Here is an 18,554-nt window from a genome sequence, read left to right on the forward strand (position 1 = left end):
GCTTTTAAAAATAAAATACTTTGAGTAGCATAGTCTAAAAAAAAAAAAAAAAAAAAACAATGGAAGTGTCCAACCTTTAATCTGATTTTACTTATTCTGCATGTCTGTACATATCAAATACAAAAAGATGTCCAATATCTTATTTAAATATGCTTATTTCATCACCTCTGTAGAAATATAGTTGATTTCTGCTTTTAATTTATTTAAGAAGTTATGAGCAGCCATAAACCATAATATACAGTAAAAACAAAAATCACACAAGTTCATGTGACTAGAAGTCTAGTGGAGGAAAGTACAGGTTCAGCAGAGGCAGGATTTGTCAAACTAAAGATTTACTTAAATCCAGGATTCATTGCTACAGAGAGCAAAGTTGTTGCTCTGTGTTATTGATCACTGTGATCTTTGGTGACTCCGTATGGAGACGTTCAGCTGTGTGTGAACTGGTGCAATCGGTAAACAACGTCCTCCCGTAGTTCACTGGGCTGTTTTGACACTTGCACAAAGGATGTGGGAAGTTTCGATTATTCATCATGACCTTTAAGATGGTGACTGAATTATCACAATGTTCTTAGAGAAGAGGCCAAGCTTGGAAAAGTCAAACTTTTACACATTTTGTTACATAAAAAAACCCTGGTTTTCATTTTAGTTTTTTTTTAACCTAAATTCTGGAAAGTATTGGGTTTAATTTTTTCAGACCACCAATTTAATAGTTTGTAAAACTTTTTTTTTTCTCACTGTAGATTATAACTACTAGTCTTTTGAAACCTTTACCACCTTTGGTCAAACCCACAGCATGATTCTGCCACCGCATGAATCATGATGGTCTTCATTGATGCCATTTCTTCAGATATCTAACAAAACTGAAAAGATATTCATCATTCATAATATTTAGAAGCATTAAGTATGGTGCTTCTAAAAAGAGTACAGACATTTTGAGATTAATCTCTGCAACTTTCCAGAATATTTTTTGTTTGTTTTTTTTTTTTTTGGAAATATCCTAGATGAAAAAAGTGGAAAGTTTACAGAAGAAAAAAAAAAGAATTGAGATGAATCTATTCAATTTTCTAGAAAATGTTTTGGAAATTAAAAGTTTGATTGTTTGAAATTTCTAAATTTTTTCTAGAATATTTCTGAGATTAACCTGAGTTTTTTTTCTCACGAGTCTCCTTCCCCTCTTCAAGGGATAGAATTACGTTTGAAGGCCTGATGTCGTTTTCAAGTACAAAAGTTTCCAGTTGAACCTAAGAGTGAATGTAGAGAAACCAAACAGATGTAGTTTTCCAGTTCGGATCCAGTTTATTTGATGTGCAGCAGCAGAACAGAACTACGTGCCTCAGATCCCCATCACAGCACCATGTCATCCACCAGACCACAGTATGAAAAACACAACCAAGCCTCTTCGCACCATGCTACGGCTTCAAACCATAAATAAAACAAAAGCAATGAACTCAGAAAAATGTGCACAGCAACATGACTGTGGCCTGAGGAGAAAACGGCACAAAGCGTCAACGGGGATCAAACAAGTTACAAGATCACAGTTCTGATATAGGATGAACAAAAAAAAAAAAGAAAAGGCTTAGATCAAAAAAAGAGAAAAAGTCTGGGCAAAGGTAAAGTAAAGTCAGATTTAGTGTTTGATCATGCCTTTTATCTGCCGCTCGCTTCCTGTCAGACAACGGCAAGAAGCGTTTCCTTCAAAGTTTCCTTCCATGAGGGGTCAGCAGCGGAAAAAAACGGCCAAACATCAGTAGTTTGATCATCCAGCTTTAAACTGGGATTAACACGAGTTCAGCAGCGGGATGCAGTGAGCGCCATTAGGCTCCACCCACAACCACGTACCCTGTTTCAACCATTAGTGTGATGATAAAAAAAAAAAAAAATATTGATAAAAAAAAACAAAACTTAAATCTAAACTTGGATGCATAAAACAGAGAAGAGGTTGATCGTCTTCATCGCCGGTCTGCTCCACAAAGGAAACAGTTCTGATCCTGTACAAGGCACTGAACACATCCGGCTTTCTAACAATAAAAGTGCTCCAGTGTAAAGAGTTTTACGAAGTTTGCATTTCAGAAAAACATTCAAGTGAACACTAAACATTTCCCATCCACCCCTGACGATCGGGTTCCCTCCAGTGTTTACGTTTTAGACGAAGACGGGAGGGAACTCAACAAAAACAGTGTAGTGATTTCATACTATACGCCTTCATTAACTGGAAATATCCTACTAATACCCTCCATCACATTAAAATGATCCAAACTTGTACCGTTTAACCTAATATTAAATAATAATAATAGTAATAAAAAAGATTAAAACACAAGACTGAGCTGAAGAGGCTACACAGGAAACAAAGTCACCTGAAAAGGTGACAAAACCTGCTGGAGGGTAATTACAGAAAAACACAACGTTGTCATGTGGCTATGAGCCAGCAGGGGGCAGCAGCAACACGAGACAGAGGGAAACGTGCAGCGGTCCAAGTGAAGGCATCAAGGTAGAGGTGGACCTGGCCGTCCCGTCCCGCCTCATCTGGGCTGCAGGCGGACCAGGCCGCGCCGGGCGTTGGTGGACTGTCTCTGCTGGGCCAGGAAGGACATGGCCTGGTTTCCGGGTCCCAGCCGCTCGCCCGACACCTGCTGGTGCAACGCCATGCCCTGTGGAGGAAACGGCAGAGGGGTTAAGAGAGACGCGGAGCTGGGAAAACGAGGCGCCCTCCTCGTACCGACCATGTTGTACCAGGCGCTGATGATGAGCTTCTCCTCCTGGCTGTGTCTGGCTCGGCTCCGTTCGTAGTCGTGCTGGAGGAGAAACGAACGCGCCCGGCGCTTTTTAGTGACACTTTGGGGAAAAAATAAAAAAACGAGTGGAGTTTCGCCGGCCGACGCTCTTTACGCGGCTCACCTCCAGATGCTGGAGTTTTCTTTCCTTCTCCGTCAGCTGGTTCCTCAGAGACTGGACGTCGGGAGTCGGAGCCGGCTGCTTGGGGTCCAGAGTTTTGATCACCTGCACACAGAAAACATCCTCCTGATGACACCTTTCTGTCGCCCCGGAAACACTTCGTCACGCTGAAAACGTGTTCTACCGGGATGGTAACTGTCGAAAATAAAATCTGAAAAGTGTGGTGTGCGTTTGTGACCAAGTCTGTAGGTTGTAGATCCTTCTGCTGCTTCATTTTGAATAGATTTTAGGTGTGTGCTTTGACTAGGTCATTCAGAAACATGATTACTTGACATAAAACGGTTGCATTCGCAGATTAGCATTTCCACAGCATAATGCTGCCAGAACATGTTGCAGTTTGAAGCTTAACTTTGGTCAGACTAGAAAACAAAACACCCATACAAATCATCCATTCCTCCACTTCAAAATGACATTTCAATGTGATGATTTATCACATTCATTTTGTGGTGGCAACATAAAAAATGAGGTAAAGTTTAACAGATAGAAGTGCTTTTGAAAGGCTTCACTGCTGTTACATCTCAAGTTTCATCCACTGAGAAACCTGAACAAGACTCCAGTTCTGCAGTATGTGAGGGGTCCAACATTGAACATAAATCAGAGAATATTTAGCCGAAAAACCTACAGCAACTAGTAGTTAAAGGGATCCACAACTAGTTGATCATGTTGGCCAAAATATGTTGAAATATCTTCATTAACTTCAAAGTTGTTAAACATAAAAACTAGCGGTGCAGCGATTGCCATTTTCTGGCCGATCACTGATTACCAATCTTTAAAAAGCCTGACCTGTCGATTCCGATTTTGGCCAACAACAAATTTTTTTGTCGCTAAATATAGCAAGAAAGTTGCTCCACTTTTGTTAACTGCAAAACGTGGAGACATGACCTGGTGTCTGAGTCTGTCGCTCTGTCTCTCTCTCTGCAGAGCAGGAGAGGAGAGTGGTTCATTTTTAGACCTTTGCTGAGATGATGAGATCAGGGGATCAGATTGTTTTTATATGAAATTATTGGTCCGTCACTGATCTCCCAAAATTAAGAAAATCGGCGCTGATAAATCGGTGCACTCATAGCGAAACCTCACAATAACTTCAAAAATTGTATATCGTGATTATATTTTTCACCTGCAGGGGTCGCCATTTTTTTCACAGTGCCTGCCAAACTGAGGATGCGGTTACACCAAAAGTTTGATTAAACTTAGATAAAAAGTATCAGTATTTACTTTGTGTAGGAGCAACACCAAAACTCATTTTTGTTTCTTCAACAAAGATGACCTCACCACACACTGTGCAATACGTAACATTTTTCTATCAGTCTCTCCTCTTCATCTGCTTGGTCCTCCTCATCTTCACTTTCCTTTGCTGCACTGGCTTTCAAACCAAAACGGTTGAACGTCGCTCAAAGCGCAAAAAATACTTCTCTGATGGAGCTAGCGCTGTAGCACCTAGCATACATCCACTACCGTATATATAAACAGTATTTTTAAAATAAATCTGTAATAATGTTCCTCAAATACAGTCTGACATTACAACTGATTGTGGGTCCCTTTAAGAAGACTGCTATGTTTTGTAAATTTCTAGCAGATTTCGTCTCATTTGAAGCTTTAAATGACGGAAGGCTCCTTTAATGAGCCATGTTGATGAGAGGAGTGTGTTCCCTCGACGAGGACTGACCGTTCTGGCTTTCTCCATGTAGCGTTTGTATCTCTGCTCCATCTGTTTCATGTCCTCGTCCTTCTTCCGAAGGATCTCCTGGAGTTCATCTATCTTCTTGGCCACTGAGAAAAAAAACAGGCGCGTTCAGAACTCCACAGCATGAACCAATAAGCCGGGAGAGTCGGGGAAATACAAAACCAAACAAAAAAACGGGTCTCAACTGTTGCTGTCCGCTTTGGGCTCAAGGTCGTCGATGACCTCCCGTTTCTTCCGGAGGTCAGAGTGAGCTTCGTTCAGCTTCTCCCTGAAACAAATGAGTCACTTTAGACGAATCCCATCAGTGGTAAACCGGCGCGCCAAGCAGCAGCGGAGGTGAATGACTTACAAATGCTCCTCCAGCTTTTTCTTCAACAATGACGACTTTGGTTCAATAAGAGGAGAAAACACACAAAACGTTAATGTAAGATTCACGCTATGTGAAGGATGAAAACATGAAACGTGTAAGCAGAGAGTCAAGCTGTCGCAGAGTGAAATCACGGGCCTCTTGGACGGGCCGTACTTACGATGGCCTGATTTTGGCAGATGTAGGATGGGGGGAGGAGGGGGGGAGAAGTGGAGAGAGACAAACAGAGAGGGGCAGGCGTTAGCGCTGAATCACCACAGCAAACATGGGTTAAAGTCCCACACAACAGGTCCCACAAGGAGAGCAAACACTGCAGTCCTCCAAGGCCAAGTGGTCTTTCTAGCTAATCTCTCAGTGAGCCGTGCAAAAAGGATTCTTTTTCTTTTTCAGAAATTATAAATTGATTAGGCCGTATAAAGAGTCGGCATTCCATCGGCCTGATTGTGGACAGTATGCTGAGTAACGGTGAAAAGCAACAGAGCAGGAGAGGCGGATTATTCCACTCACGTCCTCGTGTTTGCTGTCCTGCTGCTGCAGCGCTTTCTGGAGCTCCTCCACCTGAGAGCGCAGCTCCGAGATCTGCTGCTGGTTCAACCTTGGCATGGACAACAGGGAGGGAGGAAGATTTTAATGTGGATTTTATGAAAAAGTATAAGTCTGAAATGAATACCAACTCTACGACGCTGTGATCTTGTTTAAGGACCATCATTTGTTGACTGATTCGTGTTAGCAGCAGAGGCAGTGGAGCGCATCGCTAACTAAGAAGTTAGTTGAGGTAACCTTAAAGAAGTAATCAAACAGCTCTGCTAAAACACCTAAAGCGCTACATTAACACAGGATCTGGACCACAGTGAAGACCATATTCCTGAAGTGATGATGGACTAGACTTCAATGCTCTCTTCCTTTTCTATATAAATAACTTACTGGCTAATGCACTACGCCAGTAAGATATTTAGCAGAAGCAAATGCTACAGAGGCACACCAACACCGTATTTAGCGGAAGCTAATGCCGAAGCTAAAGCACCATTTCAACAGCTGTTAGCAAAAAGCTAATGGTTCTGCTACAGACGGGAAAGTGAACGGACTATAGCACTTTAACACTGAGCTAAAGTGCTACATTATCACAGTATTAAAAGAAGCTAATGCTAAAGCAGTTCATCAACATATTTCGAAGAAGCTAAGGCTAAAGCACATGCTATCTAGCAGTTTATAACTTGTTCTCTACTGTCTGTTTTATTTCCTTCCTGTATTTTTATGTTTGAAATAAAGTTGTCCCAGAAAGAAATATTGCTAAAAAAACTGATCATATTTAAGCTAAATGTAACTTTTTGTTCAGATTAAACCCGTTTCCCTCCAACAGTTCATTGAGTGAACTTTCTAAAATCAGCTGTAGAAGATTCATTTGACAATGTAATAGTCCTTTACAGATCAGAGCATTTCCCATATTTCACCATCCTCTGTTGAAAAAAGATCCTTAAATTATCTCCGTTTAAATTATTTAGCGATTCCACTGTGGGCTAAAGATGTTTCAAGTGGAACTTTGTGCATCTGCTGTGAGCACCTGTCGTCCATTCAGCGCTCCGCTCTACTGAGCATGCTCACTCCACTCCTCTCCTCCTGTTACTGTTGCTGGGGATGCTTCCCACACCCTCAGCCTGGTGTTGCATTGGAGACACACACACACACACACACACACGCACACACAAACAGTCCACCCACATGTCCACATGCCCACAGGCATGTAAACACACACACACACACACACTCTCTTGCACGTAAACACACACGCTGTAGGGACAATCTGGCTTTCTGCTGCCTGTCCTCCAGCCCAGCCCACACAGCTCCGCTCCACACGCAGTCCAGAGGGCGAGTTGACATTTAGGCAGATATCACTCCTTCCCTCAGCCAAATCAACAGTTTAATACCCGGGAACGCACAATATGGTGGCCCCCCCATCCCCCAGAGGGGAACGCTTATCCAACATTGCTGAGAGAGAAAAAGAAAAAAAAAAAGTTGAAACGTTTAATGAATTCATGAACAAACTCCTACCTGTTCTGGGTTTCCAGGCTGTTCTTGCTGCGCTGCGCCTCTTCCAGCTCGGCCTGGACCTCCACTAGTTTCTGTCTGTAGGTCTCCTCCTGAGCGCACAGCATCTTGTTCTCGCTCTGCAGACGGACGACCGTTTCCCTGTCGGAGGCAGAAGATGGGGAAAAACAGAAAGACAGGATGAGGGGAAGGAACGGGAGACGGATGGGGGAATGGTGGGCCTGACTGAGGAGGCTCTTATGTGACGCCGTGTTACTGATCCACTGGCCAGCTGAGCGTTCAGCTTCCAAAATAAAACTCCACAATGAACACAGCACCAACGTAAAGCTCTGGTTCAGATGGACACATGGACGTACTTTAGCTCAGTGGGCATGATCTCTGCAGCGAGGTTCCCCACCGTCACGTCACCGTCAGACAAGTCTGCTACAGAGAGAAACAAAGATATATGAACTAGTCTTACGAAACGCCATCGTGTTTCAATGCAATCAATAAATAAAAATATTCGGGATGATTCTCCCACCTGTTCCACTCAGGCAGCCCTGCTGGACCTGTGCACACCGCAGCTCATCGTTTGCTTCCCGAAGCGAGTCTCTTTCTGAAATGAGACGCTGCAGAAGAGAAAAGGAAACATGTTTTCCAGAATATTAGAAGCTCTGATTTGATGAACTGGGATAAATAACACTCCTTTGTTTTTGTTTTTTTGTTCATGTTTTGTTACGTTACATCAGCAAACGATGCATTTTACACAAAGGATGCACGATAAATCTTCACCGTCGGAACTGGCTGATTTCTTTTTCGGTCTGATAACTAAAACTTGGACGATACCAACAGCAGATACTTTATTTTATTATTTAAACATTGTCGTTTGTTTTGGAGGGGAGTATTTGTTGACAGTGATGGATATTTATACAAAAGTAGAACAAATTGTCGGCCATGATAGCAATATTAATATCTAGACCTGTTGCAATAAATCAATTAATAGTATGATAAATTTAAACAAGCTCTATAATTTCTATTTGATTTATTGTTTTCCTCTTTTCTCTCCGTTTACAAAAACTGAACAACAAAAGTCTTCAGTCTGGTGCTTTGGTCTCAACCAGCCCTAACTAGAAATAATTCATTTTATCTGTTTTGTTTATTATGGATATTTAAAATGTTTTCCAGTTGAAGTGTTAAATGTTCACTAGAATTTAAAGATTATTAATCTTTGAGAATTAATTTGCGTTACATCACTTGAAGATGGTGTCAAAACAACAATATTATAATTTATTGCAATAACTTCTTGGATAAATTTGTTACTGATACAAACCTGTTAATACTGGATATTCATTTTCGTAAAACAAAACGACATAAATCTTTATGTAACACGGACAGATCGCTGTCAGATCTGAGACTTTTCTAGAAGCCGATCAGATCAGGTGGGAGTCAGCAGCACAATATCTGCCTGGCAACAGTCTCAGCAGCAGAGAAGTGCTGATCCACACAACATCTTCCAAATGTGCCGAGGAGCAACAACTCACTTCTTTCTCCTTCAGCAGTGCGTCATACTTGTCATAAAGATTCTTGTACTCAAACTGCCACTTCTCAGCCTTCATGGCCTCCGCTGTGTGCCTGGTGTGAAGCTCATGAGCCTGGAAAAAAAAAATAGATAAATAAATACACACACAGAAAAAAAAAAAAAAAAATCAGAAAGCACACGCAGTCTGCGAGAAGCGCTCCAGGAAAACAGCAAATCTCTCCAAACACATGCAGCAGCCAGACTCAGTTTATCATCGCTCAGATGGCGAACAGATGACGCGGCGTGCCTGTCTCTTGTAGGTGTCCAGCTGACCGCGGACGGCGTTGGCCCGCCGCAGCTCCTCCTCCAGCTCGCAGGTGCGCTGCATGTACACGGTGTTGCGCTCCTCCAGGAGGCGCACCTGTCTGCGCAGGTCGCCCAGGTCCTCCAGCTTCCTCTTGTAGGTCTCCACCAGCGCTTCCAGCTGGTTCACCCGGTCAGACGAGTGTCTGAGGGGGCAGCAGAGGGACGGGGGGTTTGGGTAGCGGTTAGCCATGCTTGGGGGAAAAAGTCATTTAACCGATGAACGTGAATAACAAACGCCTTCAATTAGCATCAGGAAGGCGGTGTCAGCTCTGTGTCCTGATTTGTGTCACCTTAATATATTTAGCTGGACGATAAATTGCCTCAGAAGTTATCGTGATAAACAATAATATTGTTGCATTTAATAGTTTTGTTTTAAATCAAGGCTATCATTTGATAATAACTGGAACATTGATCAATATATTCAAAGTGTATATAATGGCATTTGACAAAATGTTATCTTTATTGACCGTTTCTTCATTGTTGACTGTATCATGTTGTTATGTAAAGCACTTTGAAGTTGTCGCTGAAATGTGCTATACAAAAAAAAACAAAAAACTTGACTTTATTGTGTTGTGTTACTGATTCTCTAAAGCACATGTACAGTTGTGTTGGTCACCATTCCAGCTCATGACTGACTGATTTTGATAGTAGAGAACGATTAAACAGTCCGGTCACCTGAGGATGTCCATCTCGTCTTTAAGCGCCTGGGCTTCGTGCGCCAGACTCGTCAGCTCCTCGTTCCTCTGCTGCAGGTCGGCCACCTCTCGCTCCAGCATGTCTGCACGAACGCGCAGGTCGTCTCTGCCGTTCTCCAGCCTGAGGCGCACGGCGGTTCATGTGGGTGAGAAACAAACACGACTGAGGTGACTCGAGAAGAAGCTCGAGTCTACCACCAAAACATCTCGTATGTGGGTAGAAAAGCTACCGGTTGTCACAGTGATGTTTTCAGTGTTGGCCAACCTGTAGTTCTCCTCCTGCAGCTGCTCCATCTGACTCTGCAGCAGCAGCAGCTTCTTGCCCGTGATGGCGGTGGTTGCGGCATCCAGAGAGTCGCTGCGGCTAAGCCTCTCCCTCAGGGAGCGGACCTCCGCCTGGAGGGACGACCTCTCCTCCACGCCCAGTGACAGCTGCAGGATTTCAAAGAAGGTTTGTTACAGTTTATGCTTGATCGAGGTATTCAGCCTTTTGTTTTTCTCAATTTAAGTTTATTATTTATATTAAACTGGCTCTTCTACTCCTAATTGCACCGACTGAACAAATTAAAGTTTGACCAAACTTGTGTACATACAAATTGTGTCACATGTGTGCAGATTTATCTCATACATTTGTAATTCAGTACATTTGGTCAGTGTTAAAAAAATAAAAATAAAAAAAAAAACTTCAGATATCTGTATTGATACAGGAAGGGGAAAAAAAGTGGATCAGAGCATCCCTTGTTTTTACTACATAAAAGATGCAAGTAAAAATCCTCAAGGCAAAATATTTCCAAGCGTGTGAAGGTGAAGAAATTTGATCAATTTCAGGCAGGTTTATTTAGAGAAAACCTTTGAGATAACACAAAAGAAACTCACCACGCTTTAGTGCAAAGAAAGTCTTTAAAGCACGAGCTTCTTTGTCACTTCACATGCTCTGTGGTCAATGCTGCTTGGTCAGCTGACGTTCAATATTCCCTGACAGAGCTCCACTCACCCCCAACCCCGAGGGTTTAAACCAGATCCTCATGCTAAGATTAGATACAACAAGAATCCTTATACTGGAACTGCTGCTGTATTTTTTTTTAAGTTGGAAACAACTCCAACAATTTTGATCTTTTAACCACCAGAAAAGAAAAAAAAACAAGTGGAAACTTTTCAAACGGGACGCGTTTTCCAGGCAGCATAAGCCCGCGCTGAACTTTTTAGGACAGATTGCGTGTTTGCAGCACCGGGCCAGTAACAGCAAATAGCTCCTAAAACAACACCGCTGACTAATTCCCGACGTGTGGGCCGAGCAAGTAAACAAACAGGTGGGCCGAGAGAGAGCACAAATTATTGTTGGCTACCGATCCATCCCAAGGCAATGTGTCAGTTTCATCTAGATGTTACGCAACTACTGACAAGAAAGTGTGTTAAAGGGGGAAGAGGGAAAAAAAAGTCACAAATAAGATGATATCCTGCAGGGTAATCAATAGAAGCCAAAGTGAAAAAAGTTCTGATAATCTCTGGCAGAGAGCAGCATGTCGGTGCAGAGAAGAGCTTCGTAAAAAAAACTGATTCTGACTTTACTAGAGATGGAAACGTTTGCTAAAAATCACATGACCTCCGTTCAGCCGACTGACCTGATGCTCAAGGTCTCTGCAGCGCTGCGTCAGGTCCTCCTTCTCGCCTGCTTCCTCGCTCAGAAAGTAATACTTCCTGGACTGAAAGAGTGCAGAGAAGAGACGTCACGTCGGAGAATCAGAGGAGAGACCGGCGCGTCAGAAGAGCAACGCGAGCGCTCACAGATTCACATGCTACCACAAACTTCCCTGCATTGAGAGCGCAACACAATGAGTGTAACTGTGAAGTTTTTCTTTTTTTTTAATATAATTTGAAAAGCTCTTCTTCAACTGCAATTTAAAAATTATTTAATTTTGTTTTTACTGCGTCACGATAACAAATTTTGCTGGACGATAAATTGTCCCAGAACTTACTGCGCTAAACAATGCTGTTGTTTTGACACCGTTTTCATTTATATAATAGTAATAATGCCACAAAAATGCAAGAACACATTCTCAATTATCAATAAACTTTAAATTCTAATGAACATTTATTTATTTATTTATTTATTTATCATCCACTTTTTGGTAAAAAGAGAGAAAACCAATAAATTGTACAAATGAAAATTAAAAAGTTTCATTTAATTTGTCATGCGATTAATTGGTTTATTGTTTATTTTGACAGGCCTATAATGGCACACTGCAAAATTTGCAAATTTGTTGCATTTGTCTTAATTTACTTGAACAATGGCAAAACATTTCTGGATATTGATTAAAAAGTACAAGTTTCACTGCATTTTTTGATCTTATAAAAGACAAAATAGTTTAAGTGAAAATAATCTGCTGGAGGAACTAGTACTTTATTAAATCTATATTAATTATTGACTTAAATCCAGCTACTATATCTTGGTGAAATGTTACATGTAGGTCAGTTTTGTCGTATTTCGAGCGTACTGAGATATTTGCACCGACTAGACAAAAAAAATCTTGGTAAGACTTAGAGCTTAGAAAGAAAAAGACCCAAATTTTGTCCTTTTTACTGAAAATAAATTTGTTCAGTCGAACAAAAAACAAAAGAAATCGAAAACTAGATGCCTTTTTCTAAATACAGAAAATGTGCAACATCTCTAAGTTTTGTATCGATGAAGAACAACATCCATTTTGAACATAAAAAAAAACAAAATTTGACTAAGTTTTTTTATTATTATTATTTTCTCACCCCTTTCACCTCACAAACATAAACACAGACGATCCTCTGCTTCATAATTTCCCTGTACCGACTTTGTGATATTTACCTGGTAGTCAAAGTCTCCGTACGTCTCTGGACTTCCTGGTTCAGATGTCGGTTCCTTCGCTAGAAGCTGAAACCGAGCAGCAGGAAATGAGTTCAAGTGACAGATAAAAACCACGCTGGCAGATGCAGGTCTGCTCAGATTTATTAATATCTCTCATTTGAAGACAATCTTCCTGAGCTCAATATTAATCAACTCCTACAGCGTTGGCCCTCAAAAGCACCAAATCTATTCTTAGAACAGCATAAAGCAGGATTTGGAGGGAGTTATTTCAGTCTAAATGTTTATCCATATGAATTACACCTATGACTAACATCTGGATTAAAACAAAAAACACAACAAAAAAAAAAGAGAGAGAGAGCGAGGAGCGGATGAGTCGGGTACTCACTCACCTCCTGAATGGCTGTCATCACAACATGCTGGACAGATTCCTCAAGTGTCATAATCTGCTGGATTTGCTCTGTTTGGGAGACGATGACAACAAAAGGTGTCAATGTGCAGCCAGACGCAGATTAATGCAAATAATCTTTCCTAAAATGAAACCAGCTCAGGCTCATTAAACCGACGGTTCAAACTTTAAAGTTTATTCTGGGAAACGGGGGGGAAAAGCGTCGTTCACGAGAGTTAAAATAATCTTGTGGATCATTCCTCACAGGCTGACGTGTGGATTTTGTTTATTTATTTTTTTTTACCTTGTTTCTTTTCGCAGCTGACGGCGCAGCCCAACACGAGCTGCAGCAGCTTGCCCAGCTCCGTCACGTCTCCCAGCTCGCCTATGAGGTTCACGTCTGGTAAATGCTCGTCGGACACCTGCTGACCGAGCACCTTGCCGCGACACGGGAAGGTCAAAGGTCACATGTCCAAGCACAGCCATGAACCAAACAGAAGTAGAGAAGTAAGGGGGTGTGGGGGGGCATCTCAAAGAATCACAACATTGTCAAAAAGTTTGTTTTGTTTTTTTTGCAGTATTTCAATTTGAAAACATGGCTTACAGCTGACGGAAACTCATTCGTTTATATGGAGTGTAGAGTATTATATAAAACAAAAAAAAGTTTTTTATAGAAATATTACGGCCATGTCATGTCATGGAGAAGACCGCTGGGACTGACCTTAGTCCAATGAACAGTGGCCACAAAACGTAGCTGCTAACTGCGCTGGCGGCTAACAGATCTAAGCCGGCGTTTCTCAAACCTTTTCAGGCCGAGAAACACTTAACCCATTTAACAAACAGTCACCTGGATCTGCCACCTAACCTGAAACTGGCCCCGTGATGACACATCTAAATATAAAATTCAACCTGAAATGAACATATTAGTCTCTTAACTCACATATTGTTGTTTTGTTTGTTCATTCCTGATGAGAAGAGTGGTGCTGTTTGGTAAATGTGATGGGCCACAACAAAGCCATGAACATGAAGACCCGTCTACTTGGGCATTTTGTGTCATTTACAGATTCTGAAAGTGTGAAGTCTAAACTTTCCAATGACGTCAAAGAAGTGTTATGTGTATAATAACATTTAGGGCTATTTGTGATTAAGAAGCACAGTTAAAGTAAAATAGACTTGAGTTGCTGTAGAAGAAAAAAAAAAAAAACATTTTCAGCACCTATAAATATAAAAATAATCCAACCAATTTCTATCAATCATATTTATTTATAGTATTTAATTAATTGAATTACATCATTTTTAATTAAAAATGTTCAAAGGAATTCCACAGCAGCTATCACTTAGCTTCCTCTGATCATATAATATTCCTGGAGTTGTTTTCTTTCCACCGCTTTCTGCAGCTTTTCGTTTATTTTGAGTGACCCGGCTTTAAGCCAGTTTTCCATCATTACTTATAACACAATCCTTTGGTAAGCTAGCTGTAGCATCACACTTTCAGCTCACGTCACGGGAAATAAACGGTCGTTTACATGCAGTACCTCACACCTCGCCCGCGGACCACCAGTGGTCTGGGGACCACAGTTTGAGAAAGACTGATTAGTAGAAAATGTGAACACAACACGAGACCACAGCTTTAAAACATTGTGAATTCTAAAGTTTTGGGGTCCACCCAAGCGTTTTGCACAGCTAAATGGTTGCCATGGAGATTAAAGGATTCCTCAAACATCCATGAAAGAATCAAAGCAAAACTCCAAGTATGTTTTTGATAAGGGAATAACAATATAACATGTAAAGCTCAGAAAAAGTCGGTTTCACTTAACGCCACTACCCCTTTAAAGTGTGAATAAACGTATTAATATGTGATTTTAATTGTGTTTGTAATTTAACGAAAGCACCACAATTGCAAAATTGTGATTTCTTTTTCAATATTAGCAGAATATCAACAAAGTTTTGAGCACATCTGTAATGCAGCTACTGTGGTCGACTGGCCAGCAAACCTTCCTAAACCTTTGAGTAATGTACAGAAGATGAGAGACAACAAAGCCAAAAAAAAACATTTCAAATATCAATTTGTCTGGAATGATTATAAACAATATGAGCTTCCTGTTTTGAATTAAATCACTTAACTAGATTAACTTTTGATGATATTCTGATTCACTGAGATGAACCGATTAAAAAAACCCAAACATCTTACATCATGGTAATACTCCAGCATGCTTTTCAGGACCTTCTTCAAGTTGCTGACCTAGAAAAACAGAAACAGGAGATGGCACTGTGATTTTTTTTAGTTTTAGTCAAAGACAACAAAAACAAAAAGGATGTTCTGCAGCTCTTCAAACGTTACTTTAAGGCGCCAGTTGGCCTCGCTCTCCTCCTTGATCCTGCCAAGCCACGTCTCATTAAACCAAGAGGGGTCTCTGTTAACGAGAACGCAGAGCTGCAGTCACAGTATATCTCTCTGGACATCATAATCCACAGGAAGCAGCAGCAGCAACACAGCCTTTGTTCTTTTAAACACTGTAGCATTCAAGTAAAGATGCTCATTAAAGCTACATGACATGCTAATAATGAGAAGGGGAGAAAAAAAAGTCAAAGTGTCCTAAAGTGGAACAACAGCTTTGATGTTAGAACATTTTTAAGCTAGCTGCTCAGACGTAGACCAAAAAAAACTTTTTCCTACAAGCCGAGGTCTTGATTCAAATGCATACGTGAATGCCAAGTGAAACGGAGACAGCTCCAAAAGCAGGACGCGGACTATAGCACAGGGCATTCTGGGTAAATACAACTAAAACAAACACAATATTCTAATTCTAGCAGGAGAAATGGCTCGTTGTCTTTTACCAACAACTAAAGAGAAGTCCTACAATCAGTAAAATATGACGCCTCTACATTTTAGTTTGCATTTCGTCAAGAAGGAAGTTGTGCTCAGTGTCTTCTTCAGAGAATTATGCGTCACATCCTTGAGCAGATCTTGGTGCAGCGCCACCGCAGGTGAGGAGGGGAACAGGTTTTTCAAAAGGTCTGGCTCGTTTGACACAATGTGGTGTGAAAGAGAACCACACCAGCTGAAAATGTAACAAATGTTGCAACTTTGGTTCCCAATTGAACCGAATCTACTGGACTATCTAGGGGTGAAAACACCTTTAATGATTTTGCCGTTAAAATGAGACAAAAACAAAACAAAAAGATAAAAACAACAATCTGTATCGGCTAAAATCGAAATCAAGCTTTTAAAATATCAGTGATCGAACAGAAATTGGTGCACTCTTAATTAGAACCATTTTTTACCCAGGCTTGAATAATTATACAAGTGTAAATGTATGTAAAAGAAATTCCATCACACACTGGGCCAATATTATATGGACATGTTTCAAATATACACATATGATAGTCATTAAAAACATTCTGATAAAGTTCTGATTGAATATTTGACCTTTAATGAGAAATGGTAGACCTCATTTAGAATGGTTGGTTTTCTGGATTTGGTCCAACCTAATTAAAGCTTATTCCATAAATCTTCCATAGGAATGAGGGAAGCTGAACATTTGAACTCCTGATTGTATCAAAGTTTCAATAATCTAGCTTTTAATTTGAGCAGAAGTTTAAGAATTCAGAGACAGTCATCCATTTGTACTGACAAAGAAGAGGACGCAAACTTCTCAGCAGAACTGTAAATTAGTTGGTTTTTTAAAAAGATTTGATTTAAGTTCTTCCTTTACACGAATCAGAAGAGCATAAAGTCTATAAGTACGTAATGCTTACATTCTGTGGAGTACGTGAGCAATGGCCACTCCACTCGTTAGATCGTGCTTGTTATCACATGACGGGACCTGAAATGTCTGCAACTGAGAATAAAAACATTAAAATGTTAACATGAGTCGCTTTATATAAACTTAACCATACAGCTGCAAACCAGCTGCTTTGAAATTACTACAAAGTCATTTGGGTCCTACAAAATATGAACCAAATCAAACTGTGTATTTTGTTTCAAATACACAGTTTGAAACAAAATTCAGCCAGAAATTACCAGAAAAAAAAGTATTTTAATCTTTGGGCACATTTGATTACTTTATAACAAACAGAGGCAGAAAGAAAGACAAAACAGAACAGTTTGCAAAAGCACTAAGAGGTATGAATCTCAAATCCCCAAATACTCAAACATATTTCTCTTTAAAGCTTAAATATATCAAATTTTATATTAGAACTTCAGTCTGCAACAGAGGTTCAACAAAACAGTAGTTCTTAATGAAAGTAACTCAAACCGGTTCCTTTACATTCATTTTTAATAAAAGATTTTAAAACTCGACTGCAGACTTGCTATTAATACGAAGCCTGGCATTAATAGCAATACCAGACTTAGTATTAATAGTCGATTTAGTCAATTAATACCAACTTGTGCTCAGTGTGTCACGTTACTCTTTGGGGAAGAGCCAAACAACAAGTGGGTTTTCTCTGAGCTTTAAAGGAAAGTTTAGCATGTTGGAAGCTTACGCCAAGTCGTTTGGGTTTGTTTGTCTAGCAGCTAACTTTGCTTTGGTAAGCAGACCTCCAAGACCATATTGCTCAGTTTGTTTACAGCTCGTTAGCTTGACTGAAGAGCACTTAACACCGTTTCCAAGAACTAGTAACTACTTGTATGTTATCACAGAGAGTAAAACAGAACGTTCTGTTTTACCACAGGAATTTATTTACGTGAATTTGCCGAACACCTGCTGTCACCTGTTAGCCCCGGGGCAGGTTAGCCTCGCTCGGAAACCTCGCTAACTTCAGACTTACCCAGGTCAACAGCGAGTCGCACAGCTTTGCTTTATCCAGACTCATGCTGCCGAGTGGCGTGAAGCGACAGGCCGACTGGACCTTCGCCGGTTCTGTTGCTCAGGAGTTTGTTTCTCCGGTCCTGACACCTTCCACGTCAGGCCTCTGAGCGCTGCCTCCCGTCCGCTTCGCGTTTCACTCCCTCCCTCTGTTATCCACGCGAGCTTCCGTATGAGGACCGTTCCCATGGAAACGGCTTGTGCTACGGGGTCAGCGTGTCTGGTCTCAGTAAATGATGGTAATTTGAGAGTGATGCCGTCGGTTCAGTCAGGTTTGAACGCACTAAAAATGAGGTGGATTTAAATGTTATGTCTTATTTTTACCTGCTTAATTTACCGAGATGTTGTCAATTGAAATATATATAGAGAAAAAAAATCTAATGAAAACGAAAAATAAATAGGAGCTTTCATTAAGACATTTCGGGTTTACTCTATTTTAAAAATGTATTCATACCCCTGAACTTTTCTACATTTTGTCTTAATTTGCAATATTATGATGAAGTAGCCTATCGCTACTCTTGAGTAAAATTACTGGCTACTTTATCAAATAATATTTAGGCCCCTAAATCCCTAAATAAAATTTAATAGACGTTTAGAATGTTACAATCCACTGCAGGAAATGGCTGAAGAGAGAGGAGATGCACAAAATACTGAAAAAACAACCACATTTCTATTCAGTCAGCAAAAACGAAATTTCAAGAAAATCTGGATGAGATGGGGATGTTAAAAGACAAAAACATACTCTTTTCATATTCAGATACACGTTCTTATTGCCAAATCCAAAGTGTTTAATTCTTTCCATGTTTTTTTAATTCCCTTAAAGCACCACTGGATGGCTCTAGTCGACAGTGGGTTTATACAGCTGCATGTTGCACATCTATCTATCTATCTATCTATCTATCTATCTATCTATC

The 18,554-nt window shown here is 40.6% G+C and overlaps 1 protein-coding gene across 2 annotated transcripts; it reads right to left on the bottom strand.

The window, feature by feature from the left end:
* Positions 1-1,276: 1,276 nt before the first annotated feature.
* hook2 (hook microtubule-tethering protein 2) lies at positions 1,277-17,804 on the bottom strand. 2 transcript variants are annotated; one of them, XM_088008121.1, is made up of 22 exons: positions 17,603-17,804; positions 16,589-16,671; positions 15,171-15,243; positions 15,021-15,071; positions 13,134-13,266; positions 12,834-12,901; positions 12,445-12,510; positions 11,231-11,311; positions 9,874-10,040; positions 9,589-9,729; positions 8,855-9,056; positions 8,570-8,680; positions 7,570-7,657; positions 7,406-7,469; positions 7,053-7,190; positions 5,511-5,598; positions 4,986-5,020; positions 4,822-4,904; positions 4,619-4,722; positions 2,896-2,997; positions 2,721-2,792; positions 1,277-2,648 (listed from the first exon to the last, which is right to left on the bottom strand). In XM_088008121.1, the coding sequence occupies exons 1-22, from the start codon at positions 17,645-17,647 to the stop codon at positions 2,520-2,522; spliced, it is 2,124 nt and encodes a 707-aa protein (XP_087864247.1). In that variant the 5' UTR covers positions 17,648-17,804; the 3' UTR covers positions 1,277-2,519. The 2 variants fall into 2 exon arrangements, with proteins under 2 accessions (XP_087864247.1, XP_014834179.1); XM_014978693.2 differs by having other exon boundaries at positions 7,406-7,472; positions 17,603-17,803.
* Positions 17,805-18,554: the final 750 nt, after the last annotated feature.

The sequence above is a fragment of the Poecilia mexicana genome, unplaced genomic scaffold (genome assembly GCF_051168715.1).
Source record: "Poecilia mexicana isolate PSO_F unplaced genomic scaffold, ASM5116871v1 scaffold_8, whole genome shotgun sequence".
NCBI lineage: Eukaryota > Metazoa > Chordata > Actinopteri > Cyprinodontiformes > Poeciliidae > Poecilia > Poecilia mexicana.

Excerpts from the sequence above, each read along its gene's own strand:
- hook2 (XM_014978693.2), bottom strand. The coding sequence starts at position 17,647 with ATGAGTCTGGATAAAGCAAAGCTGTGCGACTCGCTGTTGACCTGG. Across the intron at positions 15,244-16,588 it reads GCTCACGTACTCCACAGAAT|AGACCCCTCTTGGTTTAATG; the intron begins GTAAGCATTACG and ends TCTCGTTAACAG. Across the intron at positions 8,681-8,854 it reads TGGACACCTACAAGAGACAG|GCTCATGAGCTTCACACCAG; the intron begins GCACGCCGCGTC and ends TTTTTTTTCCAG.